At 42.3% G+C, this 18,335-nt stretch overlaps 1 protein-coding gene across 3 annotated transcripts in view; it reads left to right on the top strand.

Annotated features, from left to right (window-relative positions):
• The first annotated feature begins 234 nt into the window (after positions 1 to 234).
• Positions 235 to 18,335, top strand: part of LOC130198325 (low-density lipoprotein receptor-related protein 8-like) — a 69,356-nt gene continuing 51,255 nt past the window's right edge. For all 3 annotated transcript variants that reach the window (XM_056421474.1, XM_056421473.1, XM_056421472.1), the window contains exons 1-2: positions 235 to 306; positions 931 to 1,047. In XM_056421474.1, coding sequence (XP_056277449.1) covers positions 240 to 306; positions 931 to 1,047 — 184 coding nt within the window. In that variant the 5' untranslated portion in view covers positions 235 to 239. The remainder of the gene's footprint in view (positions 307 to 930; positions 1,048 to 18,335) is intronic.

The raw sequence follows: 18,335 nt of genomic DNA, 5'->3' as shown, positions 1-18,335 counted from the left end.
AATGATGAACGTTCAATCGAACAAATACGGTACACACTAAATACTACAACTAATCTATTTTACACTATTCTACTCTTGTCCCCGCCTCACGCGCTGACGTCACGCGCCGGGCAGCCAGTGAGGTGGAGGGAGGGGGTGTTCCAGAGCGGAGGCAGGCAGCAGCGTCGCAGCGTTACACCGAGAGCGGCTCTTGGGCTTTGTTTTGTGGATGTGAATGAGCTCCATCACCTCCTTCAGAAATGTGGACGGATATAAGGACGCTGCTACTTTTTCATTCTTTTGTCCTGAGGCTTCATTTCTCGCAAGGTCAGTGTGTTTTCCCCCCTGCGCGTGAGGCGTTTATGAAATAAAATATAAACCGTGTGTGTGTGTGTGAGAGAGAGAGAGTGTGTGAGTGATGGGACTGTGGAGGTGAGAGATTGGAAGCGCTGCCCGTACTCACGCGCGCGTGTGCATTTTGATACAGATGACAATACAAACACATTTATCTTGTTGATGAAGCACAAGGACATGACTTGTTTAATTGTATTGGGTGACAGTTTTGGTCTCTGAACGAATTTCGTGGGTGTCCCGGATCTGGCATGTGTTTCCCGGCTGTGAGCCTCCATACTGGGAGCTGTGGTAGCCCAGACTGAATCTTTGTCTTCATGTTGTGGAGAATGATGTCCGGCAGACACGCGGCCTCTTCTGCTGCGGTGTCCTGACCTCCTCCTCACACGACAGCTTTTAATTATCATAGATCAACAACAGAATGACGCTCCCAGTGCCTCAGCCAATTGACCTGAATGAATGCTGAATTTCAATTAGGCATTCATTTGCAAATTGCAGTTGAACTCCAAGCGGTTACTATACTCCCCCATATCCGTTTGTTGCTGATCCATCTGGATTCTGTTCTCCTCTCATATTTTTTCTTTCTTTCTCTTCTTCCAGCAACGGATGAGTGTGAGGATGGACAGTTTCAGTGCAACAACAAAAGGTGCATTCCGACCATCTGGAGGTGCGACGACGATGACGACTGCTCCGACAACAGCGATGAAGAAAACTGTCGTAAGTGTAAACACACTCTGGAGAAATAAGCTCTGTTAGCTGAGACAACATACATGCGATGATCTGACTGTTATGCAAATATCACCAGAGGAATTACCAGTGACAATAATATCAAAATAGAACAACATAAAAAACAAAACAATTTAATTAGGTCACTGCAACCCCCCCTTCCCAATGCCAATCACTCAGCAATTAACTGTGTGAAAAAATGTACGAAATCCAAAGCATCCTATTGTATTCTTCATATCTTATACACTGTTGAGTATTTTTTTTTGTAAATGAAAACCTCTCTTAAAAGAAAAAAAGTCTTTATATCATTAATTTCATCAAGAGACAATAGCTGTGATTGCTCCCATCAGCTCCCTATTAAAGCCGTAATGGTCTGTTCAAGATGTGTATTGAAGCCAAAGCTCATAATGTTAAACGTTATGAACCTGAAAATGCACCAATGTCTCCCGTTGGTCTCTGCCCTCTCATAATTTGGATTTCTATGGTGGATTTGCCATTCTAGTCGCGTTGTCTCTATTTTGTTATTATGCAGTGTCTTATTTTTATGGAGCTATAAAAGCTTTCAAAATAAACAAAGAAAGACGCTAATAAAATCACGTTTTGAGTGGGGATTAGGCATGTGTGGTTGTGCCTTAGGCCCAGGGCGTGTGCAGGTTATATATATATATATATATATATATATATATATATATATATCATATTATGTATATCTAGTTTCACAAACATGTTTTTAAAATGACGATTAAATAGGTGGAACCATTTTCCAATCTTCAAATAAGATGCTGTCCAGCTGAGAGACAGATTGCGTGCTGCATCGATTTAGTGCACAGCACAGCGCTCTGACAGGTATCTTGAATGTGTTTTCCTGCGCAGCTGAAATATAATTCCAGTTTCCTTTCTGACTGCGAGCCTGTAGCCTATATTTTGAAAGACTATGAAGTTGTGCCAAAGCTGAATCCATGCCCTGCATGTGTGCCATGCGGCAATGTTTTTCTGTGCGTCTGGGTTAATTATGTCTTGGGAGGAATTCCTGCACCTCCCCACACATGCATACATATATTCTCTTTATTTTTCCCTCAGTCTTTGTTTGTTTCACTCTTTTTCGCACAAACTCCCACGCACGTAAAACATGTTGCATACCAACAACTCACGGCCTCTCTATGTGCTACGGAGGTGTTGCTATTGTTACCCTGGAGAGGCCAGCAGGACGAGTCCTTGGGCATGCCAAAGAAAACCCATCATTTGGAGCATCTTTGCTTCTAAAACATTCATGTGTCACTGCCTCACACACACACACACACACACGCACGCACACACACACACACACACACACACACACACACACACACACACACACACACACACACACACACACACCTGATGTTTAGAGAAGACCATCACTCTGTCAGGCTTTATTTCTTCAGTTTTTCCTTTATGAATGACATAAAAAATTGCCCGGGTGGTTTTATTACCCCCTGTGTTTGTCATCAGGCAGAGCTACTGACACATTTTCAGTTTGAGGGAAAACACTCCTCCTGAAAGCCTTTTAAACTGAGACTAATGTCAACCCACCATTTGATGATTCTGACTGTCCAGCATTACTTGTCATTATGTTCGTGGCCTTCACACAGTGTTCATTTATTTTCCTCTTGTGTTATGTGTCTGCGTGGGCAGGCGGATGAGGCTGAGCGAGCTCTCTGCACAGGCATCATTGTAGTGTTGGACCACTGATTGGCTCAGCTTACTAGTTGTTCAACCTGTTTGATTTTGAGAAGCGGTTCTCTGGCACACTGTGCAGCTCTGGCCATATTTAATTAAGATGTTACTATTGAAGTCATTCTCAGGGGGTGCTTCTGTAAACTCTTTGTATTTCTACATCTGAAGAGGCTGAAAGATAGAGGGGCAGACATGGTAGTGCGCAGTAAAGTGTAGACCTGCACAACATATGCTGCACGGGGGGAGATTGCAGTCAGGATTTAGCTTACACACAGCAAATTGTGTGCAGGAATTACTATAAATAATATTGTATTTCTTTCTAAATTGTTGAATGGAGAGTCTCTACTCTACTTGTATTAATAATATATTATTTTAAAATACAAGGCCAAGCCCAAGAATTTAGTGAATGAATGTGTGCAACAGACCATGGTTATGAATTATGCAGGAGGAAACCTTTGCTGCAGCTCCTTATTTGTCATGCCAGTGTCACCTTATATCCAACCTGCCTACTGCTTGTAATTGAACCTCAAAGAACAGGTGTAAATATCTTAAAATGCTGCTTTTGCTCATCCCCTTCATGCATCACGATCCTCCTCCACCCTGTTCCTGGTAACCCCATCCCCCACCAAGTCCACCCCCAGACTGCATCCCATCACCATCCCCCATCATCCAAACTCCCCATTATTCCCCACTGATCAGTCACTTGCTGCATGTACCCATACATTCATACATGCATAATTGCACTTATAAGTATGCATGGACACATATGGACCAGACGCATGTGAGCAGTAATGCATAAATATACACAAATGAATGCACATCAATGAACTCTGAACCTTTCAGCAGAATTGAAAAAGTCAACATACATAAAGCTCAATAGAAACTGGTTGCATAGCATCTCTAGGGACGATGAGATGCAAAGCCACCCTGCCCCCGTCTCGTCTGGAGGCAAGAAAATAATAGTCAAAGTCAGATTTGTGCAAACTGACATGAATCCGCCTTTTAATCCTCACCCTGATTATAGCAGCATATCGGCCAGTTTCCAGTTATCTGTGTTACCTTCAAAGTCTCGCACATCCGCCTTGACTTTCTTCTCATCCTTGAGTGTGATAACGATTCATATCATCCGTTTTCATGAATTTAACATCAATACCTGCAGGGATGAATTTTCTCATCGGCACTCAGAGCTCACAGTATTCTTTTATTTTCCTTGAAGATTGCAGAGTCAGCAACACATTGTGGGCCTCCTCCTTTTGTGTTCCTTTACCTAATAAATCTGCACAACTTCTACAGATGCAAAATCACTGCTGGTGCTCCTTCAAACCTCCTGTAGAAATAGTTAATTTTTGTATTCTAAAGCCGTTCAATAGATGCAGCCTCCTCCTCCTCTGCTGCAGTTTGTGTAACCAAAGTCCCACCAACACACCACGTTTTAGAAATGCACAAAGTGGCCCTCCAACCTTGCTTCATGATTTATTCAACAGTGTTTAAACCTCAGCGGCTTTTTGCAGTTTATATCTGATACCAGTTGAGGACACAGTAAAACCACAAGTGTCAATTCGGTGTGCAGGTATTTGGGATGTATGTTGTCCCGGGACATGGGCCGTTAGGTTCTCTCCTGTCTGGCACAGTCTGTAAATTGATATTCACAATTGCTCACTGGCTTTAACTTTGAAATCCGACCATTATCTTTAAAATGCTGCAGGTGTTGCTTTGGATACAATGACAGAACCCTGAACAACTAGTGGTAGGAAAGAGGGCCTCACATTAGGGAGTTTGCTTATATGTTGCTTATTCTCTGCTTTTCTTTTATTTCGATCGCCTTCTGCTTTCACAAAGGATTTACTGTTTCCAGGCAGTTCTACTTCTTAAGGTAGATCTCTGTTTTTATTGTTGTTTATGAGTAAGCTGTGTACTGGACACCTCCCAGCCAGGGATCTACTTGTAAATGTATAATAGTAATACAGTAGTCTGTGATGTCCTGCTGTGTCTCATTGATGCTTTGGGGAGAAGAGAGAAACCCATCATCCTGATGTTTTTCTTTTAGACTTATCGGTATTGAAAACATGTCTTGGTTTTTGTTCTTCTTCATTTCCCCCACAGTTGTAGTCGCGGCTTGTTTGTTTGGCAGTGTAGACGTGAGGCTTTGTAGATGATGTGGAAAAACAAAGACAGTGGGATAAAAAAACAAGTGAAGTTGAAGTGATAGAAAGTGGGCGAAGAAATAATTCTGCCCTGCAGGGTGAGACGGGGCAGTTGTTTGTGTTCTTATCAAATTCTCTCCATAATCTCCACGGCTGTTGACAGTTGTACACAGCGTGGAAAGGATTATGCCTTTATCTCGCAATGCAGTGAGGCAGGTTTTCCATTGGGTCGAGGGTCAATCTATGTTCTATTAACTCACTCGCAGTTCACATAATCATGATGGAGCCTTAATGAGTGCCAACAATGTTATTCCCCAGATAAAGCACATTCTTAAGGCTAATTGATCTTTAATCTATTTTTTGAACCTTAAAAAAAAAAAAAAAGAAGTTCTGAAGGAAGTAAATTATAATGATACTGCAGACACCGATAGATAGATTATATCGATTTCTTAGCTTAATTTGTTTCAGTTCAACTTTAAGAAAGATGCAGAGCACACGTATGTGAAGCACTACAATTAAGATGTTTTTTTGTTTTGACCTCACCAATAAAACAGTAAATTAAATTTGTTATGCCATTACAAATTTAATTTACTGTTTTAGTGACGGGGTACTTGTTCAGTAGTTGATTAATATTAATCAGGTTTTAAATCATCTCCCGGTCTGACCGCTAGACACTGACGAGACATATTCTCCCTGGAAGCACTGAGTGCATCTGTTGGCATCATGTGTCTAAAATGCTCAGAGGCCATTGGACTGATACAGATGTCTAGTCCCCACCCACAAATGTGTGTGTGTGTGTGTGTGTGCGTGTAACTACGTTTATTTGCTTGGTCGCTCTGCTGGCCTACTGCCCTGGGTCTGGGTGTCTCAAAGCTGGCCTGCCCAAAGTGATCATTAAGAAGGCTGCAATTGAGCTATTATCTCAGATTAGTGCAAAGATGCTGCGAAAGAGGATGAGAGAGAGAGAGAGAGGGCGGGGGGGAGGGATTCATGTTGGGATATAAAACATCACTCAGCCTCAACCTCTTGCCCTCTATCATTTATATATTCATCCCCCATTCCTCTTGGTTTGTATTGCTCAACGTTTAAAGCTTTTATTTACATAATTTTGCTGCAGATTGTGGTCTCTCAACAGCACAATGGTGCTTAAAACACGTAAATGTCAACTCAAAAAGAGAGGATGTCGTGCAGATAATTCATTTCAATATTCACAACACCTGATAGTTGTTGTGAGAATGAAGACAGCTTGTGATGCTTCTGGGGACATTTATTTTCTCCTTAATGAGTCCAGCTGGTTTTAAAATCCTGCCACTCAGTTGCATATAAATGTCACAGATAAAATAATGCAGGCTACAGTTTTTGTAACCCAGATGAGCTTGAACATCGATAACACACATGCTGGAGGTTTGGGAGAAGCTGCCTGCTCTGTGAACACAGGCCCCGGGGCCACATGCATCCAGGCACACACCGCCTTTCATCCTGAATCACTGTCACAAAAACACAGACCCACAAGGGAGGATGTTGGCACACATTGCACGGAACTGTGGCCCTTTGCAATGTGTGATTCATTTTTGCGAAAAATGTCGCTTCATATGACCCAACAGGCATGCTTGTGAATCTTTGCTGATAGCTCCAGGGATTGTTGGGAATGGCGGACTGTGGCTGCGAGTTACACTTTATTTAGATGTATCTGCTTTGTGGATGACTACTCACCCTCGTCACAGACCTAGGACACTGTGCCACTCTGAAGACAAGCCGGGGTAACGGAGAGCGTCAGCAGCGGGCGTGGTAGTGAATTGGAATGATGAGCAAATGGATGTGACACAGCAACCGAAGCCCTCAGTCTCTTTCTTTTATTGATGACTCAGTGTCGCTGGATGAATTATGGCTGTCACTTCCACTCACAGATGCAGCAGCATCCTCAATGGCCACCGTCACAATGTTAAAGCTCCGCATGCGGGCCGTCACTGCCTTGAATTCATTCCACCGGCCGACATGCTTCCACCGTCGACGTAGCCCTCAGACCCATTGTGCCTGGCTGGAAATGTGACTAATGCATTCCTCCTGAAGGGCCAGACAAAGGGACTACAGCCTGGTCATCTACTGAAACTGGGAGCATCATCTGAACAATGATAGAAAATTAGAATCAGCCTTCATTTCCTCAGCAATAGATTTTCAAGTGTGAGAAGCTTTGAAGCCAGATGGCAACAATTAAATCATGTTTCTACAAAACCAACCTTCCCATCAGTGAAAGAGCGCTTTCGGTGTTTAAACATGTCAAACATGTTAGCTCAATGTAGATCTCTACAATGTGAAACTTTATGAAGGAATGTAGATAAAATGATTATATTTAACATCATTGATTGGCTGCTCTGGAGAAAAGCTCTGCGCTCTACACTATTTTGAAACAGCCGCCACAATTATATTTTTTCTTTGAAATGTTCAGCCATATACTTCTGCACAGGCTTTAAGATATGGGATGCATATGAACCAAAGGGTCTTCACATTATGTATCAGTCTTTCATGATGTGGGAAAACTCAAATTTGATTTGGGATTTGAAATAACTCTTGTGATGTGGAGCTTTTAATATATTTACGCTGTCCTTTCAGGAAAAAGCAGATGTTATAACATAAAAAGGTCAGCCGTGCCCCTTTTTTTATTTAGAAAGCTTATATTTAAAACATAGGCATAAGAATTAGATGCTTATTCAGGATCCTCTTGATTGTGTGTGAGTTGTAGCTCAGTACTTTGGTTGAAGTCTGCTTAAAAGTAGGAAATACAATGCTGATAGAAAGGCAGAGAAGTTAGCTGGCAGATGGTTTCTGTGAGTTGTGCCTGACCTCATGATCAAAGCTCAGCAGCTAAGCTTTGCCTGGAGAAAGAAATGTTTTAAATGCATCGCCATCAGCCATTCACATGCACACACACATATGTACGCGCACAGGCACACACAGTCACTCACACACACACACACACACACACACACACACACACACACACACACACACACACACACACACACACACACACATACACACACACACAGGCTTCACACTATAAGATACTCGTGGAATAGCTTGATGTGCACAGACACTCATGCTCAGAGTGTGGGAAGTGTTATCGGTTTGTGCGCACCTATCATGCAAAAAAGTAACGTTATCTCTCGTGACGAGGACCGCCCGAGAAAGAAGAACATGAGCGACGAAGGGTGGAGAAGAATAAAAGCAGAGGATGAGGAGGCAGTGTAGAGGCGAGCCGAGGATGGTGTTGTTGTGGAGCAGTGATTAAGAGTGCTGCAGTGTCATTGATTTTAGAGTGGTTGTTTTGCAGTAATATTGTTGTGATCTCTCTTTCAGGAAGGTCAAAGTTGAAGATGTGGTTTATGTCTTAAACATAAGGACACGCTAGCAAAGTAAACAATACAGAACGACAAATGAAACTCTGACTCCAGAGCACACAATTGCAACCAATAGTCCCCGTTTGGTTTGAATGAAGACAGGCAGAGCATCTTTATGAGAGCAGAAACCCGGCAAACGGGCTGCGTTCCGACTCTATTAAGATGCTGTTTGAGGTACATTTTCTGGATTTAACTTTTCGTCAAAACGGTAGCAAATCAGTGTGTCCTTTATAAACTGTATACACACTACCTTTGGGTACTCCGTTTAAAAAAAATAGTATCTTAAAAAAGGCTTTTTTGTTGCAGGATTATTGCATTATATTACATTAAATGCAGATGTTGCTTTGATTGTATCCACCTGTTCTACCTGCTCCAACATCTAAATCTAATTCACTGTGGCCTTTCACTTGTATTGCCCCATAAATAATGTGTTTACATCCACACAGCAGAAACCTCCTGCATGCAGGACAGTACCAGGGCCTACTATGAATCTCAACACTATGTGTTGCTATACAAGGTATACGTAGTCGTGAAAATGCCTCATTAAATTGCTTCATGCAACAGGAAGCTGCAATCTATCACACACTGTGCATCGTAAAAACAATGTGATGATCTCAACATTAATGTGCAAATGTGCATTAACTTTATGCCAAAGGCTTGTAGAAATGGCTTTGTAAATGTAGAAAGTGTGCTAACCAAATCAAGTGGTGCCGATGACTTTTTAAATGAGTCTCTTAATAGTGGATCTTAATCCACTAGTAATGCAATTTGGTCTTCAGGAATGTAGACCAATGCTGCTGCTATATCCCTCCGGTCCTTTAGGCTCAAGTAAGATTCTCTGAAAACGAATAATGAATCACTTCACTTCTCTCCTATTAGCTCAAGTGAGTCCAACTGAAATGCTACATCTCGGATGCTTTTAATGGAGCCGTCGGAGCTGTTCGTGCGTCAGACAAACCACAGAAAAGAGCGCGGTTGCTGGGTCACCTTCACCATTTTTGCTTGGAGATGCGATGTATTTGTTCTTACTGATACTCTATGCAGCACATGCAGCTGTGTTAGTTCTTGCATCGCAAAAAGGAAGATGATTGATCTTTGTGTTTTGAGATTGATGTGTGGTGGTTGGATTTGACTATTAATGGGTGACATGGAGTATTTATAAGTCATTTCCCTTGCTTTTGACCCGCAAGGCTTCAAGGTGCATTCACAGTCCGATGATACAGATGAAATTAAGGCATTGCTAGCAAAGGATTATGGGATGTGCCCACCGCCCTCTTCAGTGGCTGCATTGTGCTACTTTGCTAACATTCAGCAGCTCTGGTGGTGAGAAGGAAGCCTTTAGTCACGGTCTGAGTAATCTGCTTTGTGGTGGGGGGCTCCTGGGCTCTTTGATTGGACAGCGGGCATTCGGTGGGCCCACACTGGAGGATAACGACCCTCACAGAGTCCATCAATAGCTGTCTGCGACTTTGCTCCCCCCGTCTGACTCCAGCTGTTTATGTTTGTGGGAGAGAAGAAGAATGCAAAAAAACCAAAACAAAGCAAGAAGCCTGAAACGGAGAGAAACACCAGGTCGACTCGCACATGTGCAGACGGGGTGAATGTGAGTGAGTGGTGTTGGCATGTAACCGTTGGGTTGTGTGCAAAGGAAAGCAACAGTTGGGACTAACATCTTAATTCCTCTGTCTTCTTGCTATGGGGGCATTTTCTGAAAAAAATAAATTTGACCTCAGGCAGTATTACAGCTATGCTAATTTACGTCTGCAGTAGGAAATGTAAAATCCAGCTCTCAGTGCCTTGTCGCAGCAATTTAAATTCTGTAGTCTTCAGGTCAGTCGGCATCTTCATGAAAAGTGAGTCTTCAGTTGGAGTATTTGTTTTGTATTATTGGAGTCGGTTCTTTGCAAGAAAGAGTAAAAAGGAGAGAAGAGAGATGTGTCTCATTCTCTTTGCATGGGAAAGGCTAATCTCCCGATTACCATTCCACCATTCTGGTTTGAAGACGGACACGATAATCCAGCGTGGCAGACATTTCCATACACAGGAGTGCTGCCTGCTTTCCTAATGCATTGGGATGCCTGCTACTTAGAGTTGCAAGAAGCCTTCTGAAACTATTCAGACCCATAAAACTAACTTAAAATGTGTCATGAAAGACTCCACAAAAGTAATGGGAGTAGACAGCAACCTTTATTGAGGCTTTAACAAGTATTTTATGGTCTGTGTGTTGTTCATAAACAGGAATGTAATGAGATTATGGATTAATTCAGTATATGTCTGAGATCAGCAGTCTGAATGCAGAGGATCTCATGAAAAATAACTCTTGTTATGGCTCATATGGCCCAATAACACTTGTCTCTTATGTGGCTACAGGTCAAATAATTCACATCTGATTTTTACATCAACATGTCTCTATAGACAAAGATTACAATTTTGATTACATCTGTCTTGGTGTTCAGCACTTTTCCATCATTTTGTCTTCTCCCTTTAATTTAATTTGAATCATACCATAACTGACCCCAAACAGAAAATCTCCCTGACGCCTTTCCTTCATTTAACGTACACAAGGGGAATCATCAGGGTTGTCCATATTCCAGTCTCTGGTGACGGTACTGCAAATAATGGGTTTGGTAACAGATTAATAATACCAGAAGAGGTTTGCAATTTAATACAAAAAAGTTAAGCTAATGAGCCAATCCAGAAATGAACACAAGCATGTGTATGACTTTATTGATAGACTTTCAGTGAGACTGCAGTTTTATTCACCCTCATCTCCTGCCACTCCCTCACTAGAGCAGATTATTTAAAGGTTGCACTGATCCGTGATCTGATAAACTAAAACAGGCTGTTACAGCTTCTTTATGAAGTGTTGAAATGGCTTCAGGGCCGTTCTTCCTGTTGCTATGAGTGACAGATCATTTGTTTCACTTTACCTGCCACTGCTCCAAGTTTATAAACTTCTGCATATTACTGACTGACATAGTACGACTTGGGAGGAACAAGGTTGTGTATGCATCTGGCAGAGTTGGACATATTTACACCTTTTCAACATCTGTCTCATTTGCACCTCGGCTTTTTAGCGCCGGGGCACCAGAGGGCAATTTGGTCGGCAATCCAACCTCTTGGATGTGATTATTTTTTTGTTTGTTGGTGGGATGCTAAACTAGGATGGTGAATATGATAAATGGCCCCATGTTTTTGTCAACATAAGCATTATTATTGTGAGCATGTTTCTGGCATTAGTTAATAATGACGTATACTGACATTAGTGTTTAGTTCAAGGCACCAATGTGCTTCACCTCACAGAGCTGCTAGCATGGCTGTAGACTGTCTTGTTTAATATGTGTTACCTATATTCTTTGACACCTGAAGCGGTTCATTTTAAATGGGGTGACATTTTCCCATCACAAGTTCATCTTCAATGGATGGACCCACTGGCTCTTTCATTGTTGCAGCGGTCAGTCAGGTCTCAATGGGGAGCAAAGCATTCGGTAATTACTTTTGACGGATGAATTATAATTGTTAAGAACAGCGTCTTCTGTGTGTATCTACATTGAAAGTGAGGAGATTGTCCAAGTGAAGGGTGAAGTGACTTTGGGATTCTCCTCATTAATTTCCATCTGATCGCCGATAGTAAAATCACACTTCTTCTCAAATTGTTGTAAAAAAGGTGAACGGCCTTTGTGTGGAGGCACAATTCAGATGTTTTTGTTAACCCAAGAAAGAGGAACAGTCAAGATATTTTGTCATCCTTCTTTTAAAGTGTCTGCTCAAATCAGTGTATATCTGCACTATATTTATCAGTGAATTTACAGTGGACTGTAACATTTAATCTCACAGCACTGAGGTCTTCCCCTGGGATCTTCTATGAAGCTTTGGAAGTTCTCTGTTTCTAATCTGTGAACTGGCAGATTTTAAAGTTAGGAGCTGGAAGTCCAGATCTCTTTGCAACTTCAAAACTAATGAAATGTACAGACGGTAATAGTCTGCATGTTACAGATGTTTAAAAGACATTGCTTTGGCTTCCCAGCATTAGGCATTGCTGACATATGTGTGATGTCAACCTTCCCTGAATCACTACAGGTTTGAGGTCTGGGAGTCTGATCAATACATCTCTGAGGGAAAGGTCTGGGTAGACCGCTGGGACTGGGATGAGAAGTACATGACCTCAACACTCAATACCATACAACGCCTAGCAGAAGGGTCAACCTCTGCAGACTAGGGTGTTTCAGGCCAGGCAGAAGGAGCATCTGGCTGCTGTGTTGATTTGGAGTTATTTCAACTGGAGCGTGCAGGAGGCTCCGGGAGGGGGAAGAGCTGCAGAAGGTGTCAGCTGTTTGGCTGAGCGACTGTCCTTAAACTAGCTGTCTCCTGGTTTTTGCCACCACTTTATAACCAGAGACTGTCGGGCAGGGGACAGACTGCACCAACCGGCGTGTTTCCTTTCAGTTGTGAGGTTACCAGTTACAGCACTTTATGACATATATTTGACTATCTGTCATTAACTGCAAGTAGAATTCATGTTGCAAAGGCTTGTGATTCTTTTCAGACAATCTGCCTTTATCAAAATGAAGCTTTCAGCATTTCAGCTCAAAAAGCCCGTCCATCTGTTGAACAGGACTATTTTTTAGGAATGTTTCCCATTCTGTTTATTTTCTGATCGCAGCAGGATTTGGGGGTGCATGCACTGTAGCTCCAACTGTGCAAAGTGCACCTTATCTGACATTTGCTGTGGATTCACAAACGGCAGCAGAGGCTGGTCCCTGCAAAAACCTGCGGTTAAAAACTTGCCAGCTTCCGCCACTTCCCGTCAAAATGAGATTCTTCTGCCAATGCACAACCTAAAAAAAACAAATGCATGTTTATGAATTGCTCAGTTATTGCTCAGTTCTTCATCACAGCTGCTAATATATTTGAAGACACAATTGTTCATGGAGAACATTTACAGGAACATTGTCCCAGTCACTGAAGTCATCGGTGCAACATCAGGAGATTCTGAGCAGGAACACAAATCAACTGTCGCCACATGGAACAAGGCAGTTGATACAAGGTGTATCCCTGAAACTCCTTCTTCCTACCTCCTACCTGCTGCTCTGCTGGTTGTGCTGTTCACTCCCTCCATCACACCCCCCTCCTGTGAGGCTCCTGTCTCTCTGTTTCTGAAGGCGTTTCTCTTAAAGCTATGTCTTCCAAATCTGCTGCTAGTGTCTGCTCTGCTCTGACACCCCTGAAGTGTGATGGTGCTCCTTCCTGAATCATGAGCAGGCTGCTGGAATTTATACAGGGGGCACGCTCAGAGAGCAGAACCTGTACCGCCAAACATTACTGTATAACCTCTTCTTCAACAATTGTTTTAACTCCATAATTAGATGTAACATTTCTGGCTGAATCTAGTTTAGACTTTCTAGCACAAGTGATATCAAGTGATAACATTACAGCTGGGTTGCATCACTGATGCTGCTAAAGAAACACCCCATGTCAGCTACAGTACACTTTAAATTGCACTGTATAATATATCAGAGACCTTTTTCTGTGTGTTCTCATCTCTATTCTTAAATTCTGATCTTATATATTCATAGATACACAATGCATGGGTCCTATGGACACTATTTATATGTTCACAGCCTTGTTCTTTGCTGGTAAACCTGATGCCTTCTTGTTGATATGGATAGCATTTTACAGGATGACAGAAATGGAAATGTCCAAGTTACAGCAAATGAATGCATGTCACATAGCATTTCTCGCAGTAAAAAGGATAAGCATTAAAGTTATGCAAGTAATGTAAGCAAATCAGCTCATTATCTGACTGTACTAATCTCATTCAGCAGTCACAGCGACCTAAAAGATGTCGAAATAGTTCCTACGTCAACACGTCATTGAGCTTAACAGGGTTTGATGTCCTCTGTTTGATACAGGGAATAACTGGTCATGTCCAGTCTATGTATTTGACCTTTTTTTATCCTCGACGGGAGGACCATGCAACGGTCTCGTGCGTCCGTCCATTAGTCCATTGTTGAGTGAGTGTGCTGGTAGAAGTTCATGCCTGCTCTTTAACATGATGATTAATTCAACACACTGTGTGATTATGTCCTTCTCACCCTCAAACAAACTTTATTGAAATAGTGAGTTTCAGTTTCAGTTTTCAGTGAAGAGTCCTGTAGTTTGTTTTTGATGGAACAGTGTTTTCCATGAAGATAACAGGCTGTCGGAGGAAAATGTTGACATATGCCTGTGCATCAAATATATTTTGCTTCTCTAAACCAGCAAACAAGGAAAAGGAAAGTAGCAGAAGGTCAGACACATGGAGCAGGCATCGTGCTGTGAAGATCAGGAATATATGTGTGTATTTGCTGATACTCACTTACTGAGTAGTGGCAAGCTGCATTCGTAAACACTGATGCATGCGTTATCTAAGCAGTTTATGCCCGTTTAATTTAACTTATCTGTGCTATGTGCATCTTGTGTGTGTGTGTGTGTGTGTCCACCCCCAAGCATGCTCCATAGGAGCACGCAGAGCGAAAAGAAGCGAACCGTCACATGAGCATAAATAAAAGAATTACATTGTAGCCTGAAAACAGTTTGATAAATGTCAATGTGGCTCAGCTGTGTCGTGTTCGCCCGCTCGCAGACGCTGGTGTACAACCACCTGTACGGCTTTCTGATATTGCTTTCTGTCATACTCCAGACATTTGGGGTTTAGCCAAGCTGAAGCAAAGTGCCTTCAGTATAAATCACTCTCAGGCTGCCTCGGAAATAAGGAGCTCCTCTAGCTTACGCTGCCTCGTCTTCTCCTCAGTCAGGGGTTGTTTATGTCAGTGTGAGATCTATAATTAGCACAGCATTTGTCTTTGGCCAGTACACAAGGTCAGAACAAATGCTGGTCCACTGAACCTAGTGTGACGCACACCTGACAGCGGGCATTGTGAGTCACTTAAACACTGCCGATATTAATCTTTTTCATAATTCTTATAAGCAGTCGGTACTTTTATTGCATCTTCCAGAGACGGTGTTGCAAATGAAACTGATATGAAACAGAGGAAATGACAGACGGTGGAGTAAGGGTATGAGGTGGTTTACAAAAGACATTTTCTAGTTCAGTTCCGTTCAAAACACGAAATTGATGAGACTCAAATGAAGTCAATTGGATTTATATAGCCCTATATCACGAGAGAGAGAGAGAGGGAGAGAGCGAGAGCTCTCTGTGTTGCCTGATCAATACTCTATCAATTAGAGCTCAGCCCCAGCTGGCTCGTAGTCTTCCTGTTGGCTCCAGTGACTCGCTGCTCTCCACACAGGCCTGCTTCCAGATAAGGGGATGGAATCAACAGGAGAAATGACTTACACACTCTAAGGACACCTTTAATTTGTCTATGTAGCTTTAACTGTGGCTTTACAGTAACAGAGATATATTAAATGTAAATCTGAAAAGTTCTACCCGTGCATCGGGCACTTCTGGCAAACCTCAACACTCAAATTATAGTCCAGGCAAACTAACTTTTTCAATGGAAAAAATTGCAACAGAATTTATTTTTGCACAAAGGTCTTCTATGAAGTGTCCTGAATAACATACTAAAAGTCCTAAGAAATTAATGTTGCGGAAATAGGTTAAATATGCAAAAATCCAAGATGGCCGCCATAAATCTATAATGTCTCATATCTTCGCTATCACAAGAGATATTTTAATTATTTAAAATACTATTATACAGTTTTTGGACATAAGGAATCATTTAGAATAGGTTACGAGTTGATTGGAGGCAATCGTCATGGAAAAAAATCTGATATGACCACCAATTGGTCAGTGGCGTGCTGCAACGCAACACCAAAGAAGAACAGAAGCATATTCCTAAAGCAAATGTGACCGCTGCAGACATTGCTGCTGTTGGTCGCATCAACATTCGATACTTCAAGATCACTCCAGCACTACCATCTCTTACATATCTACTAGAGATGCACCGATCACTGAAATCAGTACCTGCCGATCACCGATAAAACCGATCACCGATCACTGAAATCAGTATCTGCCGATCCGATAATACCGATCACGGTGTCGATTGAAGCATTCTATTTATTGTGTAGCATTATTGCCTCGGACTATGAGGAAATACATATATAAAGCAACTAAAATATTAAAGAAATTACACATTTCTTTAAACATTTAGGACTTTTACTTTGAAAAATGTCCTAATTGATACATTAAAATTGTTTGATTGCTATTATAGGGGATTTCAGATATGTATGGAACACATCTGCATTATTCATTTCCTGGAACTCTTGGGGAAATCTATTTCCAGGACTTTTTTTAAAATACAAAAGTCTGACTTATTTTTATAAACTCTTCCTTGGTACAGTAAAAATGTTTTAATGTTAGCATAATTTAAGCTAAATCTCAGAAACGATCTATAAAGATACAAAAACAGTTCATCGTTTACTTTTATATGCTAGTGTATGATTTGTCGACATCTTATTTTGAAAAACGGATGTTGTTTCACGTGGTTCTTTCCGCTAACTTTGCAAACCCGGATGTTGTCACATAAATCCTTCCGCTAACGTTATCAAAACCCTCTTAGCTCCTGATGGAATGTGTTTACCGTGAGGATCAGTCTATAGGGGCTCAGACATGTGAGAGTCGGCTGAGTCGACCCAGAGATTCAACTCGGGGGACAGGGACGCCGCTCGGTGGTGAGGATCCCCTCGTGGACCTCTCACTCTGCGGCCCTCGCCGGGCGCATCGTCTCCGTTGCGATGCGCCGCGATTGAAACGTCTGATAGTTCTCGCAGATGTTACGTCATCTGATCGGCCGTTTTGAGAACGCCGTTCAAAACCGATAATGGGAATATCGGCCGATATGGATCGGCGCCGATCAGATCGGTGCATCCCTAATATCTACCCCTTGTATTGTTTGAGGCAGAAGATCCAACAGCACAGCTAGATGTCTTATGGAAGAGCTCACTATTCCTTCATTCTCCAAGACAAGCATGGGCTGGTATGATGCAGATGTTGCATCATTGTCAACACCCAGGAAAGGCCACAACGATGTTCTTGCCAATGATTTCAATTCAGTATATTTTAAATAGCCCAACATCACAAATTTGCCCCAGAGAACTTTACAATCTGTACACATAGACATTTCTGAGGAGCGTAAAGACGCACGGAGGCCTGACACGAGGAAAGAGCATGACCGAAACTCAACACCTACTGTGGGTCATGTCCATACCAGCAGTCAACATCGCCAATGGCATGACGGCCCAAAAAGGAGTCAACGTTGAAAGATCAAGAGAAATTGGGGAAGATATTCTAGACTCCTTGGTCGGGGTATCTGTAGAAAATTATGTCTTCAGGAAAGCTGACCAGGCCACGACACCTGGATCAAGATCAACAGTGGAGGTCAAATGACAACCTGTAACGGTGGATCCACAGTTGATAATTCAGAGGTTAATAACTATTGGACAGAAGATGTTTGATCCTTATTCAAGTATGAGCTCTGCACTGTTTGAATTAGCTGCACTCCCCCTGCAGGCAAATAAGGCAACACTGGCCGATGTGCTCAGCAGTTTATGAAGGGAGAGCAACGAGAACCCAATGCAAATGTCCAGTATGTACTAGATGGTGGTGTTCTACTTCATTGCATGCCATGACCAAGCTGATCTACATCTGACAGTGTGTGTCAAATGTACGTTGCGTACGTCACACACACACGTATGGAGCTGCTGTCGTTGTCTTTTATGGGTACAAAGATGAGTCCGCAACTAAAGATGCTACACAACTGAGAAGAACAGGGGCTTGTGCTGGTGTGACAAGACACTTCGGTGGTGACATAATGATTCAATCAAAGAAAGAAGATTTCCTGAACACCAAAGCAAACAAGCAGCGATGCATCCATAAGCGACAAGCTGGATGGAACTGGCTGTAGCATAGACCAGGCAACGCACGACGGCGTTGCGTTAATTGTTCAAACAGCAGTTGCTTCTGCCCAAACAAGACACTGAACTGATCAGGGAGGACACAGACTTGCTGATTCTCCTT

Source organism: Pseudoliparis swirei, chromosome 8 (genome assembly GCF_029220125.1).
Source record: "Pseudoliparis swirei isolate HS2019 ecotype Mariana Trench chromosome 8, NWPU_hadal_v1, whole genome shotgun sequence".
Lineage (NCBI taxonomy): Eukaryota > Metazoa > Chordata > Actinopteri > Perciformes > Liparidae > Pseudoliparis > Pseudoliparis swirei.
Note: the sequence above shows the minus strand (reverse complement) of the source record. Positions and strands in the feature narration are given on the sequence as shown.